The 25,370-nt window shown below is 35.8% G+C and overlaps 1 protein-coding gene across 3 annotated transcripts in view; it reads right to left on the reverse strand.

Moving 5' to 3' along the window:
• CACNA2D1 (calcium voltage-gated channel auxiliary subunit alpha2delta 1) overlaps positions 1-25,370 on the reverse strand; it is a 383,935-nt gene that overhangs the window by 76,054 nt on the left and 282,511 nt on the right. For 2 of the 3 annotated variants that reach the window (XM_027679464.1, XM_027679465.1), the window contains exons 11-12: positions 7,947-8,105; positions 3,956-4,060 (exon numbers count right to left, since the gene is read on the reverse strand). In XM_027679464.1, coding sequence (XP_027535265.1) covers positions 3,956-4,060; positions 7,947-8,105 — 264 coding nt within the window. Of the gene's footprint in view, positions 1-3,951; positions 4,061-7,946; positions 8,106-25,370 lie in introns of all 3 variants that reach the window. The other variant, XR_003533601.1, reaches the window with a different exon arrangement.

Genomic DNA, 25,370 nt, shown 5'->3' on the forward strand with positions numbered 1-25,370 from the left:
GAATGTGTCCTATTTGGAACAAGTCACTGGCAGCTGTAAGCTTCCCAGTGGAGTTCCAGTAAGCTGGAGTGTGCCCCCATAGGACTTGATCACTGTAGCGATTCTGTGCCCACCACATAAAGATATTCTTAATGGAACTGAGTTGCTGGAAAACTTCTCTGCACACCATTACCCCTCAAATGATACTGTAAAAAATTCTCCAGAAAATAAGGTTGTGTTGTATTCATCATGGAAGATAATTCTGTAGGAATGAAACATGAGACACAGCTCACCATTCTGCTCCTGCCGGAGGGGTCAGACCAATCCTACCTGTGTGGGTCAGATCAATCCAGCCAACCCACACAAACCTCTACCATTCTACAAAACTTCAAACAATTAAAAGTGCATGAGGTATGTTTAAGGTCTTTCCCTACTCGCATAAGTTGAGCAATCCCTCCAAACACATATTTCAGTGTGCACAATTTGCCCCAAAGATCTGTGGTTTTCTATTTTCAACCTGAATTCAAAATTCTGAGGATAAACACCTACTGGGTATACATTTCAATTAAATTTATATTGCTATCTTCAGTGAAACTATCTGTAGGAGGAGTGCAAATAAAATGAAATTTAACACCCTCATTCCTGAAATTTTAGCGCATGTGTGGTATTTTACACATTTAATGCGAGCGCCCCAAATGTCACCAAAAAGGTAAACATGCCAGTTTTTAAATATCAAGCACAGCACATAGTTACAATATGTGACAATAAAATCTGTCTTTACAAAGGGAAAAAGGCACACAAAGGTGAAACACAGCTGTGATTTTCCACTTCAAACAGATAAAAACCAGAAATGTTCCTCCCTAAACTGTTACATAAATTTTATAATAACCCTCATATTCATACTTATTTGTAAAGACAGAAAATTATTTTAAATATATCTGTATGCTATTTCAAACAGATTAAACCCTATAATTTAAAAGAACAATTTTCCAGCCTCTAGATTCTAGGTTGGTCTTTTAGTAGTTTCCAATTGTTTCTTGCATTCCTTCACTTAACTTGAAGGTTGCACTAAGGGCACTGCAAAAACCTGTACTAAGTCATGTCATTTGATGGGCCAAAACTTACTAAAGCTTCTTTCATGCCAAGGAATTACAAAGTAACAGATATGAAGAAGAAAACACTTACTGAGCTGAGGCAATTTTACATCAGGTAGATGAAAAGAATGATTAATAGATTTGAATAAAAGGTCTTTTGTTTGCACAAGAAAAAAAAGAAAGTTTACAACACAGTGTGTCTAAGATGGAAAGTGACTGACTGCAACATAAGACAATAAAGATTCATCTTTTATATACTGTATGCAGAGCACAAAGATGAATGTTCAAATAAATGCAGAGCAGGCAAGAAAATACATCAGCTGATAGATATTTATCCTATAAGTTGCTTCTACTGTAAAACACAGAAAACTTTTTAACACCTTATATTAATAGTCCCTGTAGAAATGATAAATATAAAATTAGTCTTAAATTCCTTGGGCTGTTTATGAAATAAATTAAAGGACAACAGAACTGAGATCCACATATCTTTAATATCTCATAATTTAATGTAAAAAAGCAGCCTACTGTGCAATCTAAGAAGGTAAGACCATATTTGTGATTATGACTTTGCAAAATGAAAAGCATATGTGTATTTTTCATGTTGGAATGCCTCCATCAATTCTGTTATTCTCTACTGGTAATGAATTAACACTACACAGAGGAGGAACAAAAAAAGAGCTCAGATCATCATTCTGGAATCAAACATAGTCTTACTAAAGAGAGCATTATCACAAGCATGTTTTGTATTAGTCTTATTTTTAAAAATATCAGAATGTTATGAAGGATATTGGGCAACTTCATTGCAATTCTTAAAAATGAATTTACTTGTCCAAATTTCATTGAAGGTTTTCAACCATAAAGTTCCCTTCAACACTACAAGGATTGTTACTGATTGAAAGTGATAAGGACAAAGTAAATAATTCTTCAAATTACAACTGCATAAACTTTCTGGTATTGTAATTCCAGTGTCAACTTGGAGAAAACCAGTAAGGAGTGGTATTTAGCAACCCCCCATTAGACAAATGTTTACTAAGATTTGAATTTGTAGATACATAGAGCTTAAAGAAGTGTAGAAAATTTGCCTTTCATTGTGTTGGCACTACATTCAATTACATATGACAGTACTCTGACACACAGTGACCATTATCATCACTATGATACATTTGCTGTATACAATAAAACCCCAAAACCCTCCTTCACTAGAGGGAACAGGAAAGTGAGTGTGTATTCTATTATACATAACAGTATATATAAACCCACCCTAATCCTGAGCAGTGCAAATTTACAGTATTAAATGATGCAGTAAAATAACCATTTAAAATTAGTAACTCCTACATTTCATTTATTATACTTCACAGAATAATCAGCCATCAGGCATGATGTGATTAAGACCACAAATCTTGGCACTGCAAATCTGTTTTGTTGTTTGGACTGCATATTTCGCTATACTTTACTCCTAAAAGAGCAAAATAAATGAAAAAAATAATAAGAAATTAATCATACATATTCCCCCTTATGCACGTATTTTCTATAGCTGATGGCTGTTGTTGCAACACAGTAAAAGCTACTATGTCCAAATTTGAAGAGGAATCTCTGCATTTGCTTTCAGAATACAGCCATGTGTGTCACACAAGTGACTATGATTTCAATTCTCTCTCCCATTTCTCAGTTTAAAAAGTATTTTCAACTCAAACACAAAGGTTAACTAAATCCACCATATAATTCCATGTGAAACACTAATATAAATCAGACACAAAATGATTATTCAAGGTCACTGAGTGAATGACTGGTCAAGATACCAATTCTGTATTGCACTTCTACTTTTGAAAGGATTAATTCAAATATATGAGGATTTCCAACTGAATACTTTCACTGCTTTATGCACACACATCGATGGCAACTGTTAAAGTGCCTTGGTGAGTTGCGTTCTAACTTTTAGCTGTTTTTCTGGAAACAGAAGAAAAAACAACCCACAAAAAAAAAACATGTAGGCACATCCCTAAGCACTAGGAAAGGCAAATTCTCAGTTACAGTATAAATCCAGCTCATATTTCACTTCTATTTAGAATGTGATTAATCTTCTAATAATAATAAATAATGATTTGCGCTGAAATGTAGTAGGAGACAACTTTAAAAGGTGTTTTATTTCACACACACACATATACATTTTTAAATCCGTAAGTATGCAAAAGCCAGACAAGAAGTTTGATTAGATTCAAAACTTAAACCCAAAACCACCACAGCTAATAATCCAATTTACTCTAAACAACAGAACTCATCCAGGGATTCTCATGTTAAACCATAATTCTGGTTGAACCACAGATCAAATTTCATCAGTAGAGAGCCATCCCACTTCTCACTAAGACATTCAGAGGTATAATTGAGCTCACTGGGAAAAATGTGGATTGGTTCCAGCCCAAATCTATTCAGACTCAGTTTCTAATCCTGAGATTTTATTTTGCCTTTGCCTGACGAACAACAAAAGCACTGGGGAGATACACATATATATATCATATCATATCATATCATATCATATCATATCATATCATATCATTTAACTACCTTTATTTCTACTGGATAATTCAGGGATTACATTTATGGAAGAAAAGCGTCAATAGAAAATTGAGTTCTTTATGGCTCACAGTATAGTTCTGTATCACTTGAGACCAACAAGTCACAAAGTGTAAAATATTAAGTATATTTTGTGATTTCACAAATAAATGTTATAGATTGAGAAAGCTTTAAGTGCCCTAGGGATCAAGAGTAATAATTTTTTTAAGAAGTACTTTATGCATACACCAAATATGCTTTCACTTCCATATTTAATATTTGTCTTTGTGCTGTTGTATTTTATACGGTAAAATATTTCATATATCACTTACTTTTTTGTCTTCATTATATTTATGAAAAATTTCTTGTGCTCTTTCTTCACCACCATCCGTAAACAACATAATAATCTTATTGCAGTTAGCTCTGGAGACACTGTGCTGTAGGAGATACAAACAGAAGTGGTTTTATATTTCAGGCTATAAGGAATAACAACTGCTATATCTGATGGCTTTTATATCTACATCCTTACTACTTTAACATGGTAATGGCAAAACTTCAAAAATACTTTAGGATTTTTTTCAATACACCCTTTTGAATGAGAAATAAAATAAACCAAAACCATTTTTCTGTTCCACAAGACTTAAATACGATCCATTTCAGATCTGGACTAACACAGTGGAATAGGGATCTGGTGGTTTCTCTCACCTCCACAAACACCAGGAGAACTCCTTAGCTCATACCCATCACATCGAACCCCCAGTGTTCCTATACAGATGTTCTGCGTAAGACTTGCACAGTGAGGGTCTCTAAACATTTTTACTCTTTTCTCATCCCTATTTTTTTCCTCGTCCTTACTGTACCTGTGGAAATTTGTGAACAATGACCCTGTAATGAATTACTGAATATGCTTATTTTTTTCTGTTGGACTCCTACTCACAGAAACTATCCAGCTCACTGACCCCTTAAGTGAAATTCTGTCAATTTAGGTATCCTGTAGGTATGTCCACCCTATAAGCTCTGAAATGTTTTGCATTTTTTTCACATTTCCTTAAAATGTGTTTCATCTTTCAAGTCTTTAATTCTTTCCTGGTTTTCTAAATTATTATTTTTAATACCTTGAAATGAATAGCTAATCTTTAGAAAAGTATCTTAGAATCAGGTTTACATAATAGCCAAAATGTGGCTTCCTAGATTATTAAAAACTCTCCATCACCTACTTTTCTAATTAGATTGCATCTCAGAGCTGAAGAACAGAGTGAGTTCCATTATTTCTGGGGAGCAAGCCTGAAATAGGAGAGAATTAAGAAGCCTCTCTGACTCCTAATTCATCAAACTAGTAAAGTCCCTGAGAAAAATGCAGTGTGTTTTGCAAAGGAATAAAAACATTGTTCCACAGGTAGAACAATAGAGGTGAGTATGAATTTTGGCTCCTTATGGAAGGACCAAAGGCTCCTATTTTGGCAGTCATCCTCTGTCTTTATTCTGTAAAGGTGAGAATCCAGTCTAAGCAAATTGCTCATGACTCTTGCAGCCAGTGTTCCTTGCCCTTTGTATTGCATACAAGTGGTCCCAATAAATTCAATTTCTCCTTCCACAAGCCTGTATTTTGCTATATGAATTTTCTCTAGAGTCAGGAAAATAAATAGGAGAGTTGTCCTTACAGAAGTACTCAGTTCCCCCTTGCTTCACTTCTTATGGTCAGAGAGGGACTGTCACCAGGCTGGTCAGACTGAAACACCAAAACCAGCCCTCAAATATCACCCAGTAACTCTCAATATTGCATTCTACAGTTCTACAATGCTCCAAGAAAACTAAAGCACAAAATCATAATAAACAGAGTAAGAATTATTCTTCGAAGATGATTTATGTTTATAGTTCAATATTCTGTGAATAATTACTTATTTATTAATTAAAAAAAAAACAACAAACACAAGCCGAAAGATTTTCTTACATGTAACAACATATAAAACCTGCTTGAAATCAATACATTCTCTCCAACCTCACCAGCACACTGTGTTTCAGTTGGAATTAAATAATTTATGATCATTTTTCACTTGTGAAATATAAGTTACAAGATACTGCTTTAGGCTGCAATCTTTTCGATATTAAAAAAGTAATAAAAGTAGAGTTGGATATTTCATAAATAAAGAAATTCACATGCATTTACGGTGGTTTAATATATAGGCAAAAATAAGGTCAGAGGGAAACAAAAGAGATATATCAAGGAAGGGGACCAAAACTTGCTCATATTACAAAACCTTCCTACTGATTTTGAAACAAGCACTACTATGGGCAATGTGAACTTGAGCTAGACCTTGCTTTAACTGGTTAAATCAGGACTTTTCTAGTGGTTTACTCAGCATATGCTTATGTTTTATGTTTTATCTCCTAGTACTTACAGAAGGGCATTTACTTACACTACGTTGTCTAGACACTAAAGTCATGTCATAGAAAAAAACCCTCAAGATTTTAGCCTCCAAACATTACTGGAAATCTGAACATGAGTAAGTTCAAATCATATGATACTATATCCATATTATATATGAAGTGTTTAAAGCCAGTTTGGGTGGAGCTCTGAGCAAGCTGGTCTAGAGAGAGGTGTCCCTGCCCATAGTAGGGGAGTTGGAGCTAGTTGGAACAGCAATCTTTTCATGCCACAAGTGAAATGTTGCTCCAGTGTACTGGAAAATTTTTAGAAATAATTGTCATCCAGAAAGAGTGCCCACAAAATTATTATTAAAAATTGAACAACACTGCATTTCTATGGACCATAAAGCAATTGGACCATTTGAATTCATAAATATACAACTGGAAATTATCGCACAGCATATTTTTATTATTTGTTTAAGCTGGTATTATATCATCATATATTGTCTTGTCACTGGAGTCTAGTGCTAAATCCATCACCAGCCCTTTACTCTTCCTGCTAAATCGATTTGCCAATGTTTGGAGAGGATAACTGTATATCTATAATCTCGTGCAATCCACAATGTCCAGCCATAATTTACAGTCTTGCAGAGATCATGTGAGGCTAATCACACTCCTGCCTTCAGCTACAAAAGAGTTGGTCCCACTATGACACTGATCTCCCATTAATTTTTAAATAATATTTGAGTCCTATAAACAAGTCCACTTTGAGGTTTCCCCTGTGTTCAGTTTGTCTTAATGTTGCCTGCACACAAAGTATATATCTGGTGTTCTATGTAATCCATAATTTTAAGGAAATATAAATGTTATGAGGAATATATTTGGAAAAATTCCTTGCTTTCCTCTTCCCTCTGCATGAGATATCAACAGATGCAGAAAATGGGAAAATGCCATCCAGCCTGGTCCAAAAATATCCAATAGACTTTAAAAATAACCATCAGCAGAGGGTACCCACTCATTTCTCCCCCAAACCCCGCTGCTAAACTGAATAGTGGTCGACTGAGAAAATTCCCATGAAAAATTGCTTTTTCTTTTCCTACGTCAAAATTTAAGAAGGTTAGAAATTTTTCAACCATTTCTAGCCTTAAACTCCACATACAATGTCAGGGAAGCATCCTGAAGTCCAGAACCTGGCAGATTAGGGGAAAAAAATAAAGTAAAAACAAATATATTACAAAAAATCATAAAGAAAAGAATGCATTTCATACTTGTCAAGCCATATCCTTATCTGCTGTAAACTGATTCAGCTTTACTTGCTCTAAGGTGGAGATCTAATATGCAGTTTTTACAAAGGTGAAAAGTAGAATTATTCTTTTAAACAATCACATAAATCATTAAAAATTTACCAATTAACTCCCAACATCTGGGGTAAATGGGAAACTGCTATTCAAAAATGTAGTGCTTGGGTGCAAATTAGAAAGTACAATGTATTTAAAACATAGTAACTCATTTCTTCTGCTCTATTCTGCTCAAGCCATGGTAAACTATTTATGACTTCTAATAAGTGTGAAATTTTAGGTTAACTAAACATTGCTAGGAGGTGCTGTGGTAAAATTAAAATAATAGCACTATAACACAGAGCTGTCCATTCTAAAATTAACTGCAAGTTAACCACTACCATAAGTATGTGTCAACTGGGAATCACATGTTAAATGGAAAACCAGCTGAATGAACTAAACCAGTACAACACATTGAAAACCACATCCATTCCCAAATCTTAGCAACCTGCTAGGGAATCTGCAAGGAAAAACATTTATGGGATAAATTTACTTGCTAAATAAAGGTTTGCACTTCGACCACTTAAAGTTACACAATGAAGAAGCACCCAGTGACCATCTGAACATTCAAGTTCTCCTGCTTCACTTGACAGAAGAGAGATATTACTTAAACACTTACATTTAGCAGCTGTTCAAAAGCGTAGCTAAAGCCTTTTTTGTAATCTGTAATTCCTTTAGCAGAAATTTTATACACAGCTTCTTTCAGTTTCTTCTTGTTCCTCACATTAGCTTGGACAAGATGATTAAAGCAACTGACGTTCTGAGCATTATTATTAAACTGTAAAATAAAAAGAAATGGTATTAAAACAGTTAATTTTCTTTTCTGTGTACTGTAGTGCTAAAAGTTTATGTTGTTTGGATCCATGAGATAAAGAATATCACACCTGGATTTTCATTTCCACTATTGAGAACGTCCAGCAGCATCTGGAGATTTCAAAATGGGGCAATAAATATATTTAAAAATAAAGGTATTTGGTGCTTCACCCGGTGGCAATCAAGAAAACTCTACTATAGTGGAAAAATTCCCACAAATTTTATTTCAAGTTTATATTATGAAATAAAACTCAGACACGCAGACAAAATGAAAACCATAGAAAAATACATATTTTACTCTTTTTAATCACTGAAAAATACTGGTTGAGTTATCAGGTGACTTCTATATTGCACCTATCAGTTTGGTGGTTTACAATGAAACCTACATATCATATTCAAGTAGTACATATACCTTATGGAAAGCAAAATACACCCTTGGGGAAAAAGGAAGCACATGAGAGTACAGCTGCAAATACGAGAATATTGTTAACAGCAATACGAATTTGTGTATTGAGAACATACGTGCTTCTGCTGTACTACCCACATATCCATAAAAACTACTCCCTTTTAATTAATTTGTGTGAGATTTTGACATTATGTAAAAACATTTATGTGAGATTTTGACATTATGTAAAAACATACACAGAAAGTTTTTAAGTTCAAGATGTCGTCTGCACAAGTAGAAATCAGTTTATGATCACTTGAAAATTCATCTCTGTATAAATATACATACATTCATGTATATGTACAACTATATGTATCTGCATAGAGAGAGAGATGCAGATATAGGTCTCACTTTGTAGCAGCACCATGTATCATTTTAATGCTAGTTTTGGATGAAAGTGCATATTACTGCATACGAGCTGTGTTTAACTCTATTTGAGTGAAAATCTCCTTTTAACTACAACACAGTGACTTTTATTTAAGATACTCTTGACTAATATTACTAAAACTACTGTCTTGGCCAATTTTAAACTGTTTCATCTGTCAAGATTTCTTATGTGAGCTTTTTTCCTCACTGGTAAAGATGATGTCCAAAAATCTGTGTAAACTCCATCTCAGTAAAGGTACTAAAATACAGACCTCCTAATTTAGCTGAAAGAGATTATTATGCGTCTTCCTGATTATGGATCTTCAGTGAAAGTAAATGTAAATGTAATTTTGTGCTGTCAAACTTGTGCAAAGCCTTAAAATAATGTAAAAATCAGGCCTTGCTGGTTTAAGTCCCACTACTGCTAAATAGTTCAATAGTGCTCTATAGAATAAAAGGTAAATAAGGTCACAGATAAATGCTCAGACTACGTACCAGTCTAAAATAAATCACTAAGTACCAGGCACAAAGTGCAGAGAGACAGCTGCTGTCAGCAGCAAACACCAACTTGCACTGTGACTGTATGACACTTATAGTGAACAAAACTTAAAAGGATGGAAAGATTGATAATATCAAACCATTTTTTATAATGTCTACTATTTCAATTCAAGTTATTAGGATGCTTAGGATGTAAGCAGACTTTTCCCTGTCCTTGAACCATATGCTCCCTGCTGTTAGGACCAAAGAAAACATGAACTACCGGTTATTATTCTCAAATATCCACTTAAATCAATGAGACTTCTGCTATGGAATTGCTAGAAATAAATGTGTAACTGCAAATACAGTGCGGCTAATGGCAGAGATGACTGACAGAGGCATCATCCTCATCAGAAGGCTTAGCCTAATTTGTTCCATATCCTTCTTGAAAACAGTCACAGAACTGCAACTGTGGGGATTTTGGGTGTAATTGAGCAAATCCAGGTGCTATTATGAGAGCCTTTGCTCTGCTGGATTCTTCCTTACAGTTCCACATGGAATATCTTATTCTCAGAAAGAGGATGTGTGAAAGTGCCCCATAAACTAGAGAACTTAAAGAATGAATTTGTCTGCCTCGTCATGTTTTTATTGCACCAGAAGCCCCTCCTGCATGTATGTAGAACCTAAACTTATTTTAATTTTGAGCATTAAGTAATTCATAACTAATCTAATACCTTGTCATTCTCATATTGCAATTATTTTGATAGGGTGCTTATTTTTGATTTTTCCTCATGAATTAATATTGTCTTTTTGTGAGACACCAATATTTTTTTACGGTATAGCCAATGTTTTCCTGAGGACTGTATTAGTTAACAAATAATATTGATTTTTGCTAAGCAAAACATACTATGACAATACTCATATAAGAATCTTCATCTATCTTTCTAATTAATAAGAACAGTTATTACTCTGTCCCAATTTTATAGTTCTGGTCCCCAGGTGATTAAATATGCAGGAGCAAGTTATTCTCAAAAGACTTTATGCAAATTTTTCTATCCCCCTTTCTGTCAATAAGCAGTTCCCAATGTATCACAAGGGGATGGCTGCTTCCAAAACATACAAAATCATAAATAAGTGCTTTAATTTTGAAAAATGTAGTGTTACATTTGACCAAGTATTCTATGGAAGAATTAGTTGTATATAATGGTATAACAAAGGTGGTTTATTTATTTTTGTAATATTCTATTTATTGTTGCTTTAATTTTCACAATACCACAACCACAAATATACAATTATGTATCAAAATTATTTACAGTGATATAAATATGAAAACAGGATGAAAAATGAAGATTAAAAATATTTTCCATTTCTCCCAGTGTCACAATGCAAACTTAACCTTTAAAATAAATGAAGACATGGAATTGGACTACATATATTTTAGCTTGAACATTCCTTTAATGTATGTCATATTTCTCAAAAAAGAATATTTTGGTAGGACCAATAAAACCAGCATGTTTTGTTGCTTAAGCAAAACCACAAGATGATCACACAACTGTTTGATGAAGAACACTGACATACTCAATGGTGCTTTCAAGAATAGTTTCTACCAGAAGTAACCAGTAAATCATCCAATGATTATTGGATACATAAAACCATGTGGGAGTGAAAACAGTATTGTGCTGTGGAATTATTTCAGTTTATCTCAACCTAGGTTTATAGTCATGATGGGAAAATTACAACCATAAAGTAATTTTATAAAGAGCAGGTCTCAAAAGGAATTCTAATTCTGAGTTGGGTTGAAAGGACAGAACTTCTACCTGGAAAGTAGAAGAAAATTATTACCTCATAGGCAGCTCTGCTCTACAAAAGCCAATTTCATCTGAAAAACTAAAGTGAAAACACTGCTGTGGTCCATCAGTGACATTATATATGAATTATTTAATGTATAAAAGTAACAATAAGTTTAATCCTACAGCCAGTGCACGCATTGTCTTGGGCTATAGCAAACAGCGGTTTAGATGTTCAAGCAAAAATTTAATGACAAGAGAAAATTTCTCCCTGAAGTGTTATTAACATTAAACTGCAAATCTAAATTGCTTTCTAGCAGTCCTTCAAATATATCAGCATAATTATTTCTGTGAAGGTCAGGTATCTAGCATGTGGATCTGTAATTATGGCTACAAAAATGACATGTTAAAAATTGTCAGGAATACCAACTCAAACTGTGGAAGAAGTTGACAAGTAAACTGTACTGTAGGACAATTACACATTAAACTGTACTGTACTGTACTCACTCATGCTGTAAACAGAACAAAGGGGCAAGGTCAAAGCATCTGCATCTATAGATTGACAAATGCTGATGTAAAACCAAGGAGAGAAATGACACATTTGTAGGATGGAGAGTTACATCAACCAAAGTCTGCAAATGCTGGAATTTAATTAAGAAAATATATGAGCCAGCTGTTTCCAAAGATATCAGTCAACGTTAATGTTAATGCCAGTCAGAAAAGCAGATGAGCAGAGTTTTTGATTAGATGAACAACAATCCTCCAAAATGAACATTTCCCTGTTTGCTAGGAGGTGCAGGCAAAGTTGAAATGTGACTGATGAAAATTTTCGAAGGGAGGAACAAGATTCAGGGGTACATTTAACTAATCTGAACTCCAGTGAAGTACTGAAATAATAGAAGCCTTCAGATCACCCATAAAACTGACTTTTCATATGTGACAAATACCAGGACTGTTCAAAACTTTGAATTAGCCAAACTGAGCCAGCTTTTAGTTATGCTCATGTGAAATATAATAACAATAGTGGCATTATAATTTTTTGCATATTAAGATACGAAAAGCCAAAATAACTGCAGTGAGCCTTTAATGATTACTCATTACATTGCCTGACTCCTAAGCACCGTAATAATTCTTATTTCAGTTTAAAAGATTTCTAGAAAGCCAGTTAACAATATATGCAATAACCTAGTATTTAACTGAAGAAAAAACATGTAAGATTTCAAAAACTAGTTGCCACTTCAGAAAAATCTATGTGCTTACAAAATCAAATTTTATCAAAGGAGTAAAATTAAGGTAATTACAATCCCTACTTTATTGAACAAAATACTCTCAGTGTATCTATACGAAATACATCAGTTGGGTATTTATCAGGCTGGCATTTCCCCCTAATTACTGCAGTAAATATAAGCATATGTCACAAAAGTGCTACCGGTAAAAAGGAAATAAATGGAATTTGTTTATGATGCCATGGGCTTAGTGATTCACTTACAAAACAATAGATGACATTTGAAGGTAAACCATTCAATTGTTAAAATGTAAAGCCATCCTATACAGTATGTCACACTTGTGACAGCTCCTACTTTTTCAATTATATGAAAAGCTTATTCTTTATTTAAGCTAGAATAAGAGGGGCTTGAAGGTAAACAGTTGGAAATCATGGAAAATAGGACAACTTTAAGCTTTTTTATTTTAAGGTATCATGAAATATTAATATAATTAAATTTGTCTAGTAACTATACCTGCAAGGTATAAGATTCTAAATGCAGTTTTCACTAGATTATTTCTCACCACCCCATTTATTTATATCCTTTTGCAGTCTCCACCTTTGGGATGTCCCAGAACTATCCTCATTTCTGAGGAAATTAAGACCTCCTCTTCACAGGTTTGGGCAGGAACACCCAAGCCTGCTACTGGAGCACTAAAAGTGTCAGAGAACTCCATCTAGTTGACCTCAAACCACCAGTAAATCTTTGGCCATTGTAGTGGTTTGAACCAGGTTTCCCCCTGAAACTAAGAAAGTGGTAACCCCCAGGGGGTGGTGACCCTTGGGGCTTGACCAATCAGTGCTCCTGCAAAATATAAACATATCTCTGGAGACCGAAAAGGAAGCAGTGGTTCTTGTGGTGAGAAGAAGAGGTGGCCATGTTGTAGAGGCCACGAGGAGAAGGGGCTCCGGCCCCTTGGGGGCCTCTGCCCCCCCCAGCCCCCGGTTGGGGGGCTGCAGGGACTCAGAATTGAACTAAGTGCCTGTGTCTGAGATGCCGAAGGAGTTTTCTCCACTGCGAGTGGGTGACGGAGCAGCAGGGACAGCAGCGTCTGAAGAGCAGTGGCAAAGAGCCAACTGATAAGGACCAAAAGGAGCAGCAGAAGCCGGTATGCTGCATGGAAGACACAGAGATGTCCGAGGAGAAGGAAGAAGCAGCAGCAGGAGTAGAACCGAGCCAGCAGCAGGAACAGAGTTTTGGAGGGTAAGAACTGGACAAACCAAAACCCCCAAACTCACTAGAGACCCCTCCGAGAAAGAGGAGGGGGTGGTGGACTGAGAGGAGTCCTAAAGTGCAGTATGCACTGCTGAGAGGAGCTAGGAAGCTCATGGCCTCCTGAGAGATAAGCCAGGACGGCCGAAGGAATGTGTGTGTGTGTGGGGTGACCTTGGCCCCCCCTGCTCCAGCTTCAGAGAAGCTGGCAGCCATCTTTGAAGCAGAGCACAGAAGCTCTGTGAAGGGGCTTGATTTCCCCTGAAGATACCAGACTGTCACGAAGACCCCCGTGTTTCGTGATATGACCGTGGTGGAACGACCTTGTCTGGGGTTACGTAGTCCACGGAAAGACCCTTCGTTTGGCGTCGAGGGGCCGAGAGGGGCTTGGAGACCCCCCCTCGTGTGTATTGGCAAGGATCCAGCTGCAACTGCTGCCTGAAAGAGAAGAAGAAAGCCTACTGCCTAGAGAGAGACCTGTTGCTCAGAGACTGGAAGGGGTCTTTTCTTCTTCTTCTCTCCTGGACTTTTATTTGGAGGGAGAAGAGATTTGGCCCATTGTAAATATTATTGTCATGGTAGGGATAGATATAGAGTTAAGATTGTTTGTAATGTATTATAGTATTTATTCACGTGTATAGTCTTTGTAATATATTCCTTCCCCCCATATTGAGTCTCGTGTTTTTGTCTGGAAAACCCATCTCACATGGGGTTGAGATGTGGGTGGGGGGCTAGGAATCAGAATTGGATTTTGGGCCTGCTGAAACCATGACAGCCATATATGGGGCAACTCAATAACTTGAAAGATGAGATAATGAATTCAACTTCACAGGAAACTCTGAACAAAGTGTTTGAGTTTAATGCTGCTTGAACTTCGTCATTCTGGAGAAGGTCAGAAACAGACTGAATCTGACAGTCTCACAAGGACTTCTGATTCAGAGAAGGATCAACTTGCAAAATCAGTGAAATTTTACACAGAACTGCAGCAAAGGATCTAAATTCTAGAGACCTTTCCCCTCTCTTGAGTAGGTCCATTGAGCTGTGGACTCAACCAGACATGGACCTCTGCAATCCACAGTGCCCCAAGGGTAAAATTTGTGGAAAAAATAGGAGGTTGCTATTCTGAAAACCTCTTATAATCCCAGAATAGTTACTTATCCATTGCTAAAAGCCTCCTCTTTTCCAGTTTCAACCTGGAAATCCTTCTTTAAAAATTATTAAAACTCCTACCATAGCATAAGGATATTGGAGGATTCAAGGGAAGTGAAACAGAAATGTTTATTTATTTCCTACATCTCGTCTCACTCTAAGCACTCTGTGGATATGCAGATCAAAAAATGAATAATAAGACTCTTCAGACAGGTGTTTGCATTAAGAGGACAGTATAAGGCAAAAGAAGGGGGTAGAAAAAAAAAACCTACAGAAAACATCTGAAATGAAGAAAGAATCAGTATTAAGAAGTTGGATATACAAGGACTGAAAAAAAATTGAGATGGTTAAGTAGAAAGATCAAAGCTATCACAAAGCCTGGGAAAAAAACAGCAAAAAAAACAGATGAGAAAAAAACTCAACATGCAGAATATATTATGGGTTTTTTCTCCAAAACTGCATTCTCTTCAATACATTACCTGATGAGCATATACAAACTGGCCTGTATATTAGGATTTTTTTTATATATTTTTTTATATTTTTTTTCATAAATCTGCCTTTTGCAGATACCAACCAACTTCTCCCCAGTTGACAAGCTTTAGGAAGTAACACCTAGTATATAACTCCCGGGGCCATCCACACTTTAGCATCACAGACATTTTCAAACATTACCGAGTATCTTGGACTCCTTGAGAAATAGCTCAGAACTTTTCTCATTTTATTGGTGAGAAAAGTGAAGCAACAGGGAATAAAACAAATAAATCCATGGCAAAGACATGGCCACAAGCTTTAATCTCAATCCCCCACTACTAGAACATCCTTTTTCCCTTTGTGCAAGCAATTCCATGTCCTCAAATCTGCCTTTTAACTTGACATTAGTTATTTTGCTATAAGCCATTTAAACCACACGCTCAAACAGGACACAATTTTTAAAGCATGAATTCTCATAAACAGTTTATCACTTGAACTTCTTCAAAATGCACAAACAGCTAATGACATTCATTCTGAAGACTGCAGCACTCAGAGACAAAAATCCCTGATTTAACAGGCAATGTATGAATTGATGAATATTTAAAATTCTCTTCTCTATATCCATCTATCTCTCTCTATAAATCTAAATAGATCTCCTTCTCCTAAGAGATATATAAGGGATATAAATCCAAAATCCCATGTCAATCATTCTTTTGGCAAGTGTAGGAGGTTATTTAAATACAAGTAAAACATTTCAACTGATTCTCCTTCTTTTATGAAAGGAAACCTAAAGTATCCCCTTCATTGCACTGTCTTAGAATTCACATTTATGTAATGCTAGCAAAACAAGCAGGCTTTGAAAACAGCAGAAGAAATGTTATAAAGAATTAAGGAGTAATAGCTGGGAGCATTAATTTACATTTGTCAGAAAGTGTTTATTACTGTTTCTGACAGTCAACAATTTTTTTCCTGCTGTATCTGATGTCTTCATACACACGTGTATCTATATATATATACATACCTATATAAATATATTTATGTATAGATATTTGCTGAATTGTTTGACATGATCAAGAAAGAAAGCTTCAGTCAATATTTATCAGATGCTTTCTGGACAAATCACTAATCCACTGAGGAAAGCCACAGTTCTCAAAAAGCATAGCAATAAATCCTCAGGAAAAGAAATCGAGAAAAGCACTAGTTCTGAGATTCAGTTTGAAAAACCCGAAGTGTTTTGCAAATCATCTCGTTACTGGAAAATGAAAAAACATAAACACCAATAAATTATTAAAACTTTAAAAAACTTTTTCAAGTTTTAGTCACTAGGTGGCACTAAAACAAAAAAAGTTGAACTGGTCTTAAAAATACTTTGAAATAGGGAATTTTATACTTTTGGTAGAGGACATTGGTGTTTTCTGTGACTGGCACAAATTTCTCATTTCAACTAGACCAATAAAATATACTTGTGTTCCAAATGAGTGAAGAAACAGAAATATTAAAGTCAAAACTTCCTCCTTAAATAAAAAATTTCCACATCTTGAACAGAAGAGGTCCCAGATCCAGGAGGATGAAAATTTACTTTTTCCATACAAAAGATCCACATTATCCAAACAAGCATCTCAATTTCCAACAGCTTTACAAACAGTACTAATAATGGAAAAGCAGTAAACCAGCCTCCTTTCTAAATATCTATCTGTGCCTCTGAAATCTGTAGAAGTGATAGCATATATACCAAGTACATAACACCAGGTCTTTGCAAATATCCAGATTTTTCCAACCATTCTTGCCTGCTGCTTTCTCTTCTCCCAGTTAGTTTACTAACATCTAATGATTCAACATGTCGTGTTTAATCAGAATCCCCTGAAATTGCACTTCTAAGTTAAACAAAAAAAAAAAAACAAAGCAAAAACTAAAAAAATACCCTTCCAAAACTTCTGACATGAAAGGAGAACTTGCTTTTAACTCTATGTAAATTGTGTATTTTTAAACATTCATGAATATTTATCATTTATAGAAAGTCATATAAACTCGAACAAAGCAGTAATTTCTATACTTAAACTTGCTCTAGAAACAAAACTTGCACATTTGTAATACCAAGATCCCAAAAGCTGAATAAATCAGTAACATCATTCCAGGAATACCAAAAATTGAGGAAAACATAGTCTGCTTGCTGAAGACCTAATCACATACTATTGCTGCTGACTTTCAATCTGCTGAGGTTTGTTGCTATGCTACTCCTACCTCATGGCTAAATCAGCTGGGTGACCCAGTTGTATCTATACACATTAAATGAGCAATAGTGAAATAGATCTGATTTCACCAGGCTTTCATTTTGTAGCTAAACCCAGCTTTGTCGTTTTCTTTTCCTTTTTTTTTTTTTTCTGCTGCTTCAGACTTGGTAATAGGATTTTAGGGTTAATCCCAAGAATAAGTGAATCTTGAATAAGGCCAGTTAGAATCTGTATTTCAGCAGCGAGCAGACAGTATAAATATTTATCAGAACCCATTTAGAGACTAGTATGCAAGCAATTTGCAAAGTTTTATTCCCATGTAAATCTCAGTACACAGAAAATCTGAGGTAATTCAAGCAATAAAGGTTTGTAATTTGACATGCCAGAAAATAATATGTGATGTTAAAGTTCACCATTCATATCTTGCTATAGAATTACTGTTTTTTTCTTATCCTATGAGTTACATACTGAGACTCTTCTGGTATACAGTAGAATCCTATATATCCATTTTAGAGAAATTTATTCTAGTACTCAGAAGGAGCACACCTGTATTTCTTTACTTGTATCTCAAATATATAATAAAATAAAATTAGGATTATATGCCAATTTATACAACTGGCATTTCCTGAAATTGCATATGTTTCTTATTTCACTGTAAAATATATACCTGTGTATTAGAGACCAGAGTTAGCAGAACTCAACAACAGTAAAACCGTTGGATCACAAAATATCTGCTGAAAAAATATTGCAGCATGATATGAGATAAATACTAGGGAAAAGACCAAATACTAGGCCAAAGTTTGCTCTCAGTTAGTTTTGTTAACCTTTCTAACCCATATAATTATCTGCAAATAAATCAATGCAAAGCTCCCACTAACTAGCAAAGGATTAATGTTCAGACCATAAAGTAGGTGCTGCACTGCCAATCTCAGTTACAGCACAGACCATCAGCGCAGGCTGAAAGATGAATTTGCGTAGTAAGATGAAATTTATAGTCTTTTTATGCTGCTGTGGCTAAATAAGTATGTATTATTTACTTAAAATCATGTGCTTCTGACTTCTACTGAAAAATGCAGTCCTGTAAACTTCAGCATCTCCCAGGGAAAGCTGGCTGATCTGAACTACTGCACTGCTGTGGTGCTGTGGCCCTGTAGCCTGCCCTGCAAGGCACTGCTCCCCAGGTATACTGTGGAAGAGAGCTGTAACAAGAAGACACTCCCTTGTGTCTTCAAATTATTTTGTAGACTTTTTTTTTATTCTCACCTGACTGGGGAAATCTTCATTCAGTCAAATTCAAGTTGTTTAAAACATGAGTCACTCTTGCCAAAAAGATGAATGTATGAAGTTGGAAGGGAGCCATAAGGATCAACAAGTCCAACTCCCTGCTCCATGCAGAACTACCTAAAGCTAAACCACATGACTAAGAGCATTGTCCAGACACACCTTTAACTCTGATAGGCTTGGAGTAATGACTCCTTCCCAAGGGTGCCAGTTCTAGTGCCAGACCACCCTCTCAGTGAAGAACCTTTTCCTAATGTACAAACTGAACTTCCCTGGCATTCCTCATGTCCCATCACTGGTCATCAGAGGTAAAGTTAAAAGGTTAAGCAGTTTTCTATAAATTCACTTGATATGCAAAGTTGCTACTCAGGGTATCGAAATGAAGATGAACATTTAGTCAGCGCACCAAAATACAAGTCAAACACAGATTTCAGCATCAGGCCACATAGCAGAGGGATACAGCAGGCTACAGTGTCACCTGTGTGTTCCCACAGCTTGACTGCCACCCTTGTAGAGCAGAGCACTGTGCCTGGCTGTGCCTGGGGTTCCAGAGCAGTAAGGATGCTGCAGCAGCACATTGTTGATGTGTGAGATGCTGCTCTTAGGCAGGGAAGCAAGAGAAAGGAGGGAAAAGTGTAAGTCTTGAAAGCATGAGACTTGAGAAGTCAATGAGTACTTATTCATGTTTCACTTGATTTAGGAGATCCTTTAGCTTCACTCCAAACTAAGACACTGCCTCACATAGTTATTACCTAACAAATTGATGACTTTTTTAGAAAATATATTTTTTAAAGCGGGATCATAGAACAAATAGCCTCCATCCTGTCTCAAAACTTATGGACAGCCTGCATTTTCTTCTTTTTCCACTAACACGGTGAGACATCTTCCCCCAGAAGAACCACTAAACCCAGCCCAGTCCAGCCCCTTCTGAACTGGTACGGAATAAGTTTATTGTTCAAGAGACCATTTGCCCACTACAAATTTTTAATTATATTGTCACAATACCCCCTAATAACAGCCTTCTAGTTTGAAAGCTAACTCAGCAATGCCGTTTTGGTTCAGCATCTGACATGCCATAAAACCTCCTCGGATCGATGATACATCTGACAAAGCAGAGGCCTCTTTAGTAAGATTTGTGCTTTGCTGAAAATCAAGAAACTGGATATAGCCAACAGATTTATTAACCAGTGGAACCATGAGATAGAGCTGTCAAATAATTTTATATATCCCTAAACCATGCATTTTAAATATTACTTTTTATATACTACTAAATTACTCTTTTTAAATACTACTCATATACAAGAGAGCTAGAATTTATTCTGGAAATCACAGATGCCCATACCAGGTGTTGTTAGAAGTCTGACTCCATGACATTTGACAGCTATAAGAGGAGACAATAAAAATCTGTATTGATGCCCAAAGCAATCCCTCCAAGTAGGAATGGAGGTGACTTTCCTAGTCATCTGGAACTGTCAGCTATACTGTACAGTAATAAATGTATGGTTTCCAGCAACATCCCTGCTCCTGACATCCTAATGCAGAATTTGAGCTTCTAATTTTCATTCCCTTTGGCTCTTCATGCACTCAAGCACTCTATTCCCTAGAATTAACGCTTTGTGACAGATCTAAAATGAAACAGATCTTGTTTTAAGATTTGCCCTATTTCTTTTCCAAATCTTTCCACGTTTTTTTCTCTCTTACATACATTTTGAACATTTTCCTTCCATGGCAAACTAAAGTTACAGTTAATACTGTAAAGTGCATTTCAGGTTTGCACAGGACTTAGTATGGAATATTTAAGGGAAAAAAGAGAGCGAGGAGAGGGATGGATTTAGGTGATTTGGAAAGGAACAAGCAGGGTAAAACAGAGGTTTAAGAGGGGAAATTGTTGGTCTCATGTAAATAGTTTATTGGATGGGGTTTTTTTCTGGCCATCTTCTGCATCACTTCAAGACACTCTGTTCTGCCTTCTTATTACACTCCATTTCTGCTTCCTTTCCTGTGTGAGGGACTTTCTATCCTGCACATGTGTCTGTCACTTCCATCCAGCTCAGCCAGAGAGAATAGCAGGATGATGTTATTGGCACTGCCTGTGTTTACATGAATGCTCTGCTTTTTTTTGTATCTGTGGCCCAGTGTTTGTGTTATCTATGGGATGGCCCAGGATGCATATATATATATATGTGAATATAAGTTATGTATATATGTGCATATACATGGGCTCCATGTGTATGTGCCCATCGGGGATACATTTGTTTGGATCTGAGGCATGGAGCTGCAGCAGCCTCAACTCTCTTGAGCTGTTGAATTGAGCATGATATTCTTTCCCTTAACAGGAAAAAGAATATATGTATAAACAAACAAATTCCTAAATTCAGATGGCTTAGTTATTATTTTGTAATTCTAGAAGAAAAATAACTTCATCTTCTAAAGCTTTCTTAAGTTTATGTATAGCTATGTAAGGTTCAGTTTAAATGAGAAATCAAGAAAAAATTGTTGAAACGTGCTTTCTTTCTAAATTCTGTAGCAATAGATCAAGTATGGCCAGACAGTCTTTGAATACAAACAAGAGTAGCTTCTGTGTGGGATCTGGCTGGCTGCAGTTACTGCTGGCTTTGTAGCTCGAAGACAGTTCTGAGCTGCACATGAAACTTGGCTTTTGGAGATGGTCCTGGTGTTAGCTATAATTTTCAGAGTGAGAAGATTTGATCCTGCACTAATATCACTGTGGTTATTTTGTTATACTGGTTTTATGCATTGACATATTATTTAAAGTGAGATATTAAAGAAAAATGTAAGCAAGCACCATAGGGAGTAGTATCATTGGGACAGAAAAGTAACACTTCGTTTTCACCTCTTTGTCATAGACTATGCTGTATTTGTCCTCTTTATGTGAGTCTTTGCTGTTCTGTCCTATTGCACAGACAATATTGTAGGGCTGGTTAAACTGAAGTTAACAAGAAATTTTTATGTACACTAGGAATAAGAGAAAGCCTAACTACTGAACACGTCTGTTGCTAGATAGACATGGCTAAACTCTTATGTATACAGAGAAAGAAAATAACTACTTGGTATATATTCCCTGTTTACAAAGATGAAAGCTAACGTATTTGTATCCTACAAGACTGATGAAGTACTTTCCAGCCAATTAGTAACTAAGGTGAGTGATGAACAACTACTTGTGATAAACATTTAAGTCAGCAGGACAAAACAAAAAGAAAAAAAAATCAACCAGCAAGCCAAAATCTTTAGGTATTCTTGATTTAAGGGGCAATGAGACACTCTAATCTGACTTCTTGCATACTGTCTCACACCCATATAATAACCCACTAGTTATTAAATTTCCCTCAGATACTTCTGCAATAAACTGTAACGATTACATTTAGTGGTAGATGTTTGCTTAAAATGTATCTTATTCCAGAAAGGCATTATATATTGATATGAACACAACAAGAATCTTTCCTTGAAATTTTTTGAGGCATGTTAACTGCTTATGTGCAATTCAAATTATTTGGCTTCAACTAGTGATTCTTGGAGTGTTTTTATCTGACAGTTTTGAAAGCCTATGGCCACACGGGTTTCCCCAGTGACAGCACTTCTCATTTGTGATCAAATTAGTTATTAGACTATTTATTTCTGTACCTTGGAACAGACAAAAAAAGGTGAAATTCTGTGAGTTTGAAAGTATGTCTCAAAACCAGCTTCTCAGGTCTGTGAGAAGATGCTTTCAAGAACACAGCAATCAACTGAAAACCACTTTCAGTCCTCAGAGAAGGCACCTACAATATTTTTTTGTAAAATCTGATCCAATCCTTTTCATGTTAAATTAGTGATATGTTCCACATTTATATAATAGTATTCAGGCAGAACAAAGGAGACATACAGTCAAAATCTGAGTTCAAATACTCATAATTTGCCTCTCAGGAGGAAAAGTGAACCATCAATCCATACACTATTTAGATGGGAAATTGTCTCTAGCCATGTCACTGAAGTGGTACAGGCATTTCTAGTTCATCATGTCAGATGAAGATTGAAAGAAGTTTGACTCTTAGTGGTCCTTTACTTTTTCTTTTTCTTAACAACAAACTGTACTTTGCTTTTCTGAGGATCAGAGTCCCACTGAAGTCAACCTCATTTCAAAACAGTCAGCCGATATAATATCCTCCCCACCCTAATCTTCGTCTCAACTCCAGCCCCACATGAAATACTTTAACATGACTTCACTGACTCCTTTCTTGTCTTTTGTTCTGAAGAGAAAGTAAAAAGAAACATAATGCTGCAGGCAGATAACCATTTTATACCACCATACTACCATAATTCTTCCTACTCTCATTAATCTATAACAAAAGAAAATTTTCTATCTTCTTAACAGTCCCTGGATTTCCACAATTTCCAAACTTTTTACATTGTTATTTGCAAAATATTCATCTTCATTACATTTGCTAAACATGTCCTCCAGATATATTTCCCATACATATATTACCATAGATGGAGTGCCTTACTCGACATGTAATTATGAGCACTGCAGAAAGTGAATACTAGACTTTGATCGTAACTTCTCTGAGCTTTGTTTAACCCTGGACCTACAGTGCTTATTAAACACAGGTGTATGAAAAAACATCCAATTCACTTGGTCCTGAACAGGGAAGATGCAAGACAATGACCTTCCATTAAGGAACGCTACTGATTTTTCCATTAAGGAACATTCCTGAGAAGATGTGCTTCTCTTCAGCTATCATTGTTTCCCCTTTTCTTGAAAATGAGCCATTCAATTTAAGAGAAATTGCAAGGTCAATTAGATGGATTGCTGTTTAGAGAATCAGGAAGCTCAACAGAGCTCTAAACTTGTCTTTATGTTGCTTTTCATTGGCTATGAAAAAACCCCAAACCACATCTCCCGCAAAAAACGAAAAATATATATTTGTTTACTGCCTCACATATCTATAATGCTGTATATTTAATTGGAGCTACTGTGATTTTTTATCTGAAATGCTCTCACTGAGGGAGATGCTTATGCAGACATGGTTATTGCAGTGGGAATCTGAATCTCTATTTTTTATTTGTCAAATAATGAAAAAAGATGGCAGGCATCTTCATATTTTCTTCTTAATATCGTCCATTAATGAAAACGAGAAAGTAAGGAAAAAAGTACATTGGCAATCCCCTTCATACAGGAGACATTTTCATCTCCTCTGCATCCACCAACAGAACTACTTCAGTGCCACTTATACCATGATCATGTTTAATTTCTCCCTCAAGCAGTGATGCCATTTGGAAAAGCAAAACATCACTGATTTTTTCTGGGTCAAAATTCAATAACACAGGGAAAAACCTGTCATACTCTTTAAGTATGCAATTTAATTTCAGGTTCATTAAAAACATTACATTGAATTAATAAAGGAATTAATTGAATTAAATAAAGGAAATTGAATTAATTGAATTAATAAAGGAAACCAACTTTATTTTTCAGTAAAATTCTGGAATTTTTTGGCAATTAAACAAAAGTCAATTCACACAAAGCTAAAATTTCTATCAAAGATAACACAGGCATGATAGGCTACCTGGCTGCAAAATCTAGCATCCTCCTCCCTTCACTAGGACTTCAGGCTGAAGTTTCCACCCATCGCATGCTTGTTAATTTTTTTAAATAACCTTAATAAAGTAGTTCCCATAAGGAAGAAATATTTCCCTGTATTTAAGAGAATATAGGTGCAATACAAACTGCAGAACACATGGTGGAACATGTAGCAGAAAGGGAAAGGAGCCCTTTGACAAACTGAGAACCCTTTACAGAACTTTTTTGCCCCCCCTCTACTATCATATTTAAATATTTAAATTAGGAAGGTATAAATATTGTACCGACTTGGGAGTAAGGCAGACAAAGTAAAAAGGTTTTCAACCATTGAGCTGTAGAATTACATAAAAAACTGCTATTAAAAATCAGTGGAAAAAGGGGTGTATCTTCCACAGATTGCTTTTATGCCCCTTTATAATTTCATAGGCTGGGTGCATAGCTTTTTCTATCACCTTTCCTCTGAGTTTACTTAATGTGTAGAACTGCACAAGAGCAGGAGATGAGCTTTCAATTTTCCCAGAGTATGATTCTGTTCTACCTTGTATGCTCATGACATTTATTTTCCAGCTCCTAAACAGTAAATACTAGTTTGGGTTTTTACTAAGGCTAAGTGAATTTAAACAGTGCTACAGCTCCTGACCTTTAACACATCTGCTGCTGTAAGGGAGGTTTTTCCTTTGTGTGGTTTTCCATACCTCTACAGATTTGAAATACATTTCTCCCACACAATACCCACAGTCACAAACAAATTACACTCTCTGTGTCAACATCTGAAACCAAGTCACTAAATCACAACGTGCTGGGACGGAATTGCTGCCCCTATCATCTACCACTCACTGCTATCAAAGCCTATAACTGGATTAGTGGGAAAACAGCTGTATTATACATTTAAGCTCTTTCAAACAGCAGGTTTTCGCCCTGCAACAAAGCACAGCACTTCAGATAAGAAACATGCAAATCCCAGAGGAAAC

This window comes from Neopelma chrysocephalum, unplaced genomic scaffold, assembly GCF_003984885.1.
Source record: "Neopelma chrysocephalum unplaced genomic scaffold, ASM398488v2 Primary Assembly neopelma1_45, whole genome shotgun sequence".
Taxonomy (NCBI): domain Eukaryota; kingdom Metazoa; phylum Chordata; class Aves; order Passeriformes; family Pipridae; genus Neopelma; species Neopelma chrysocephalum.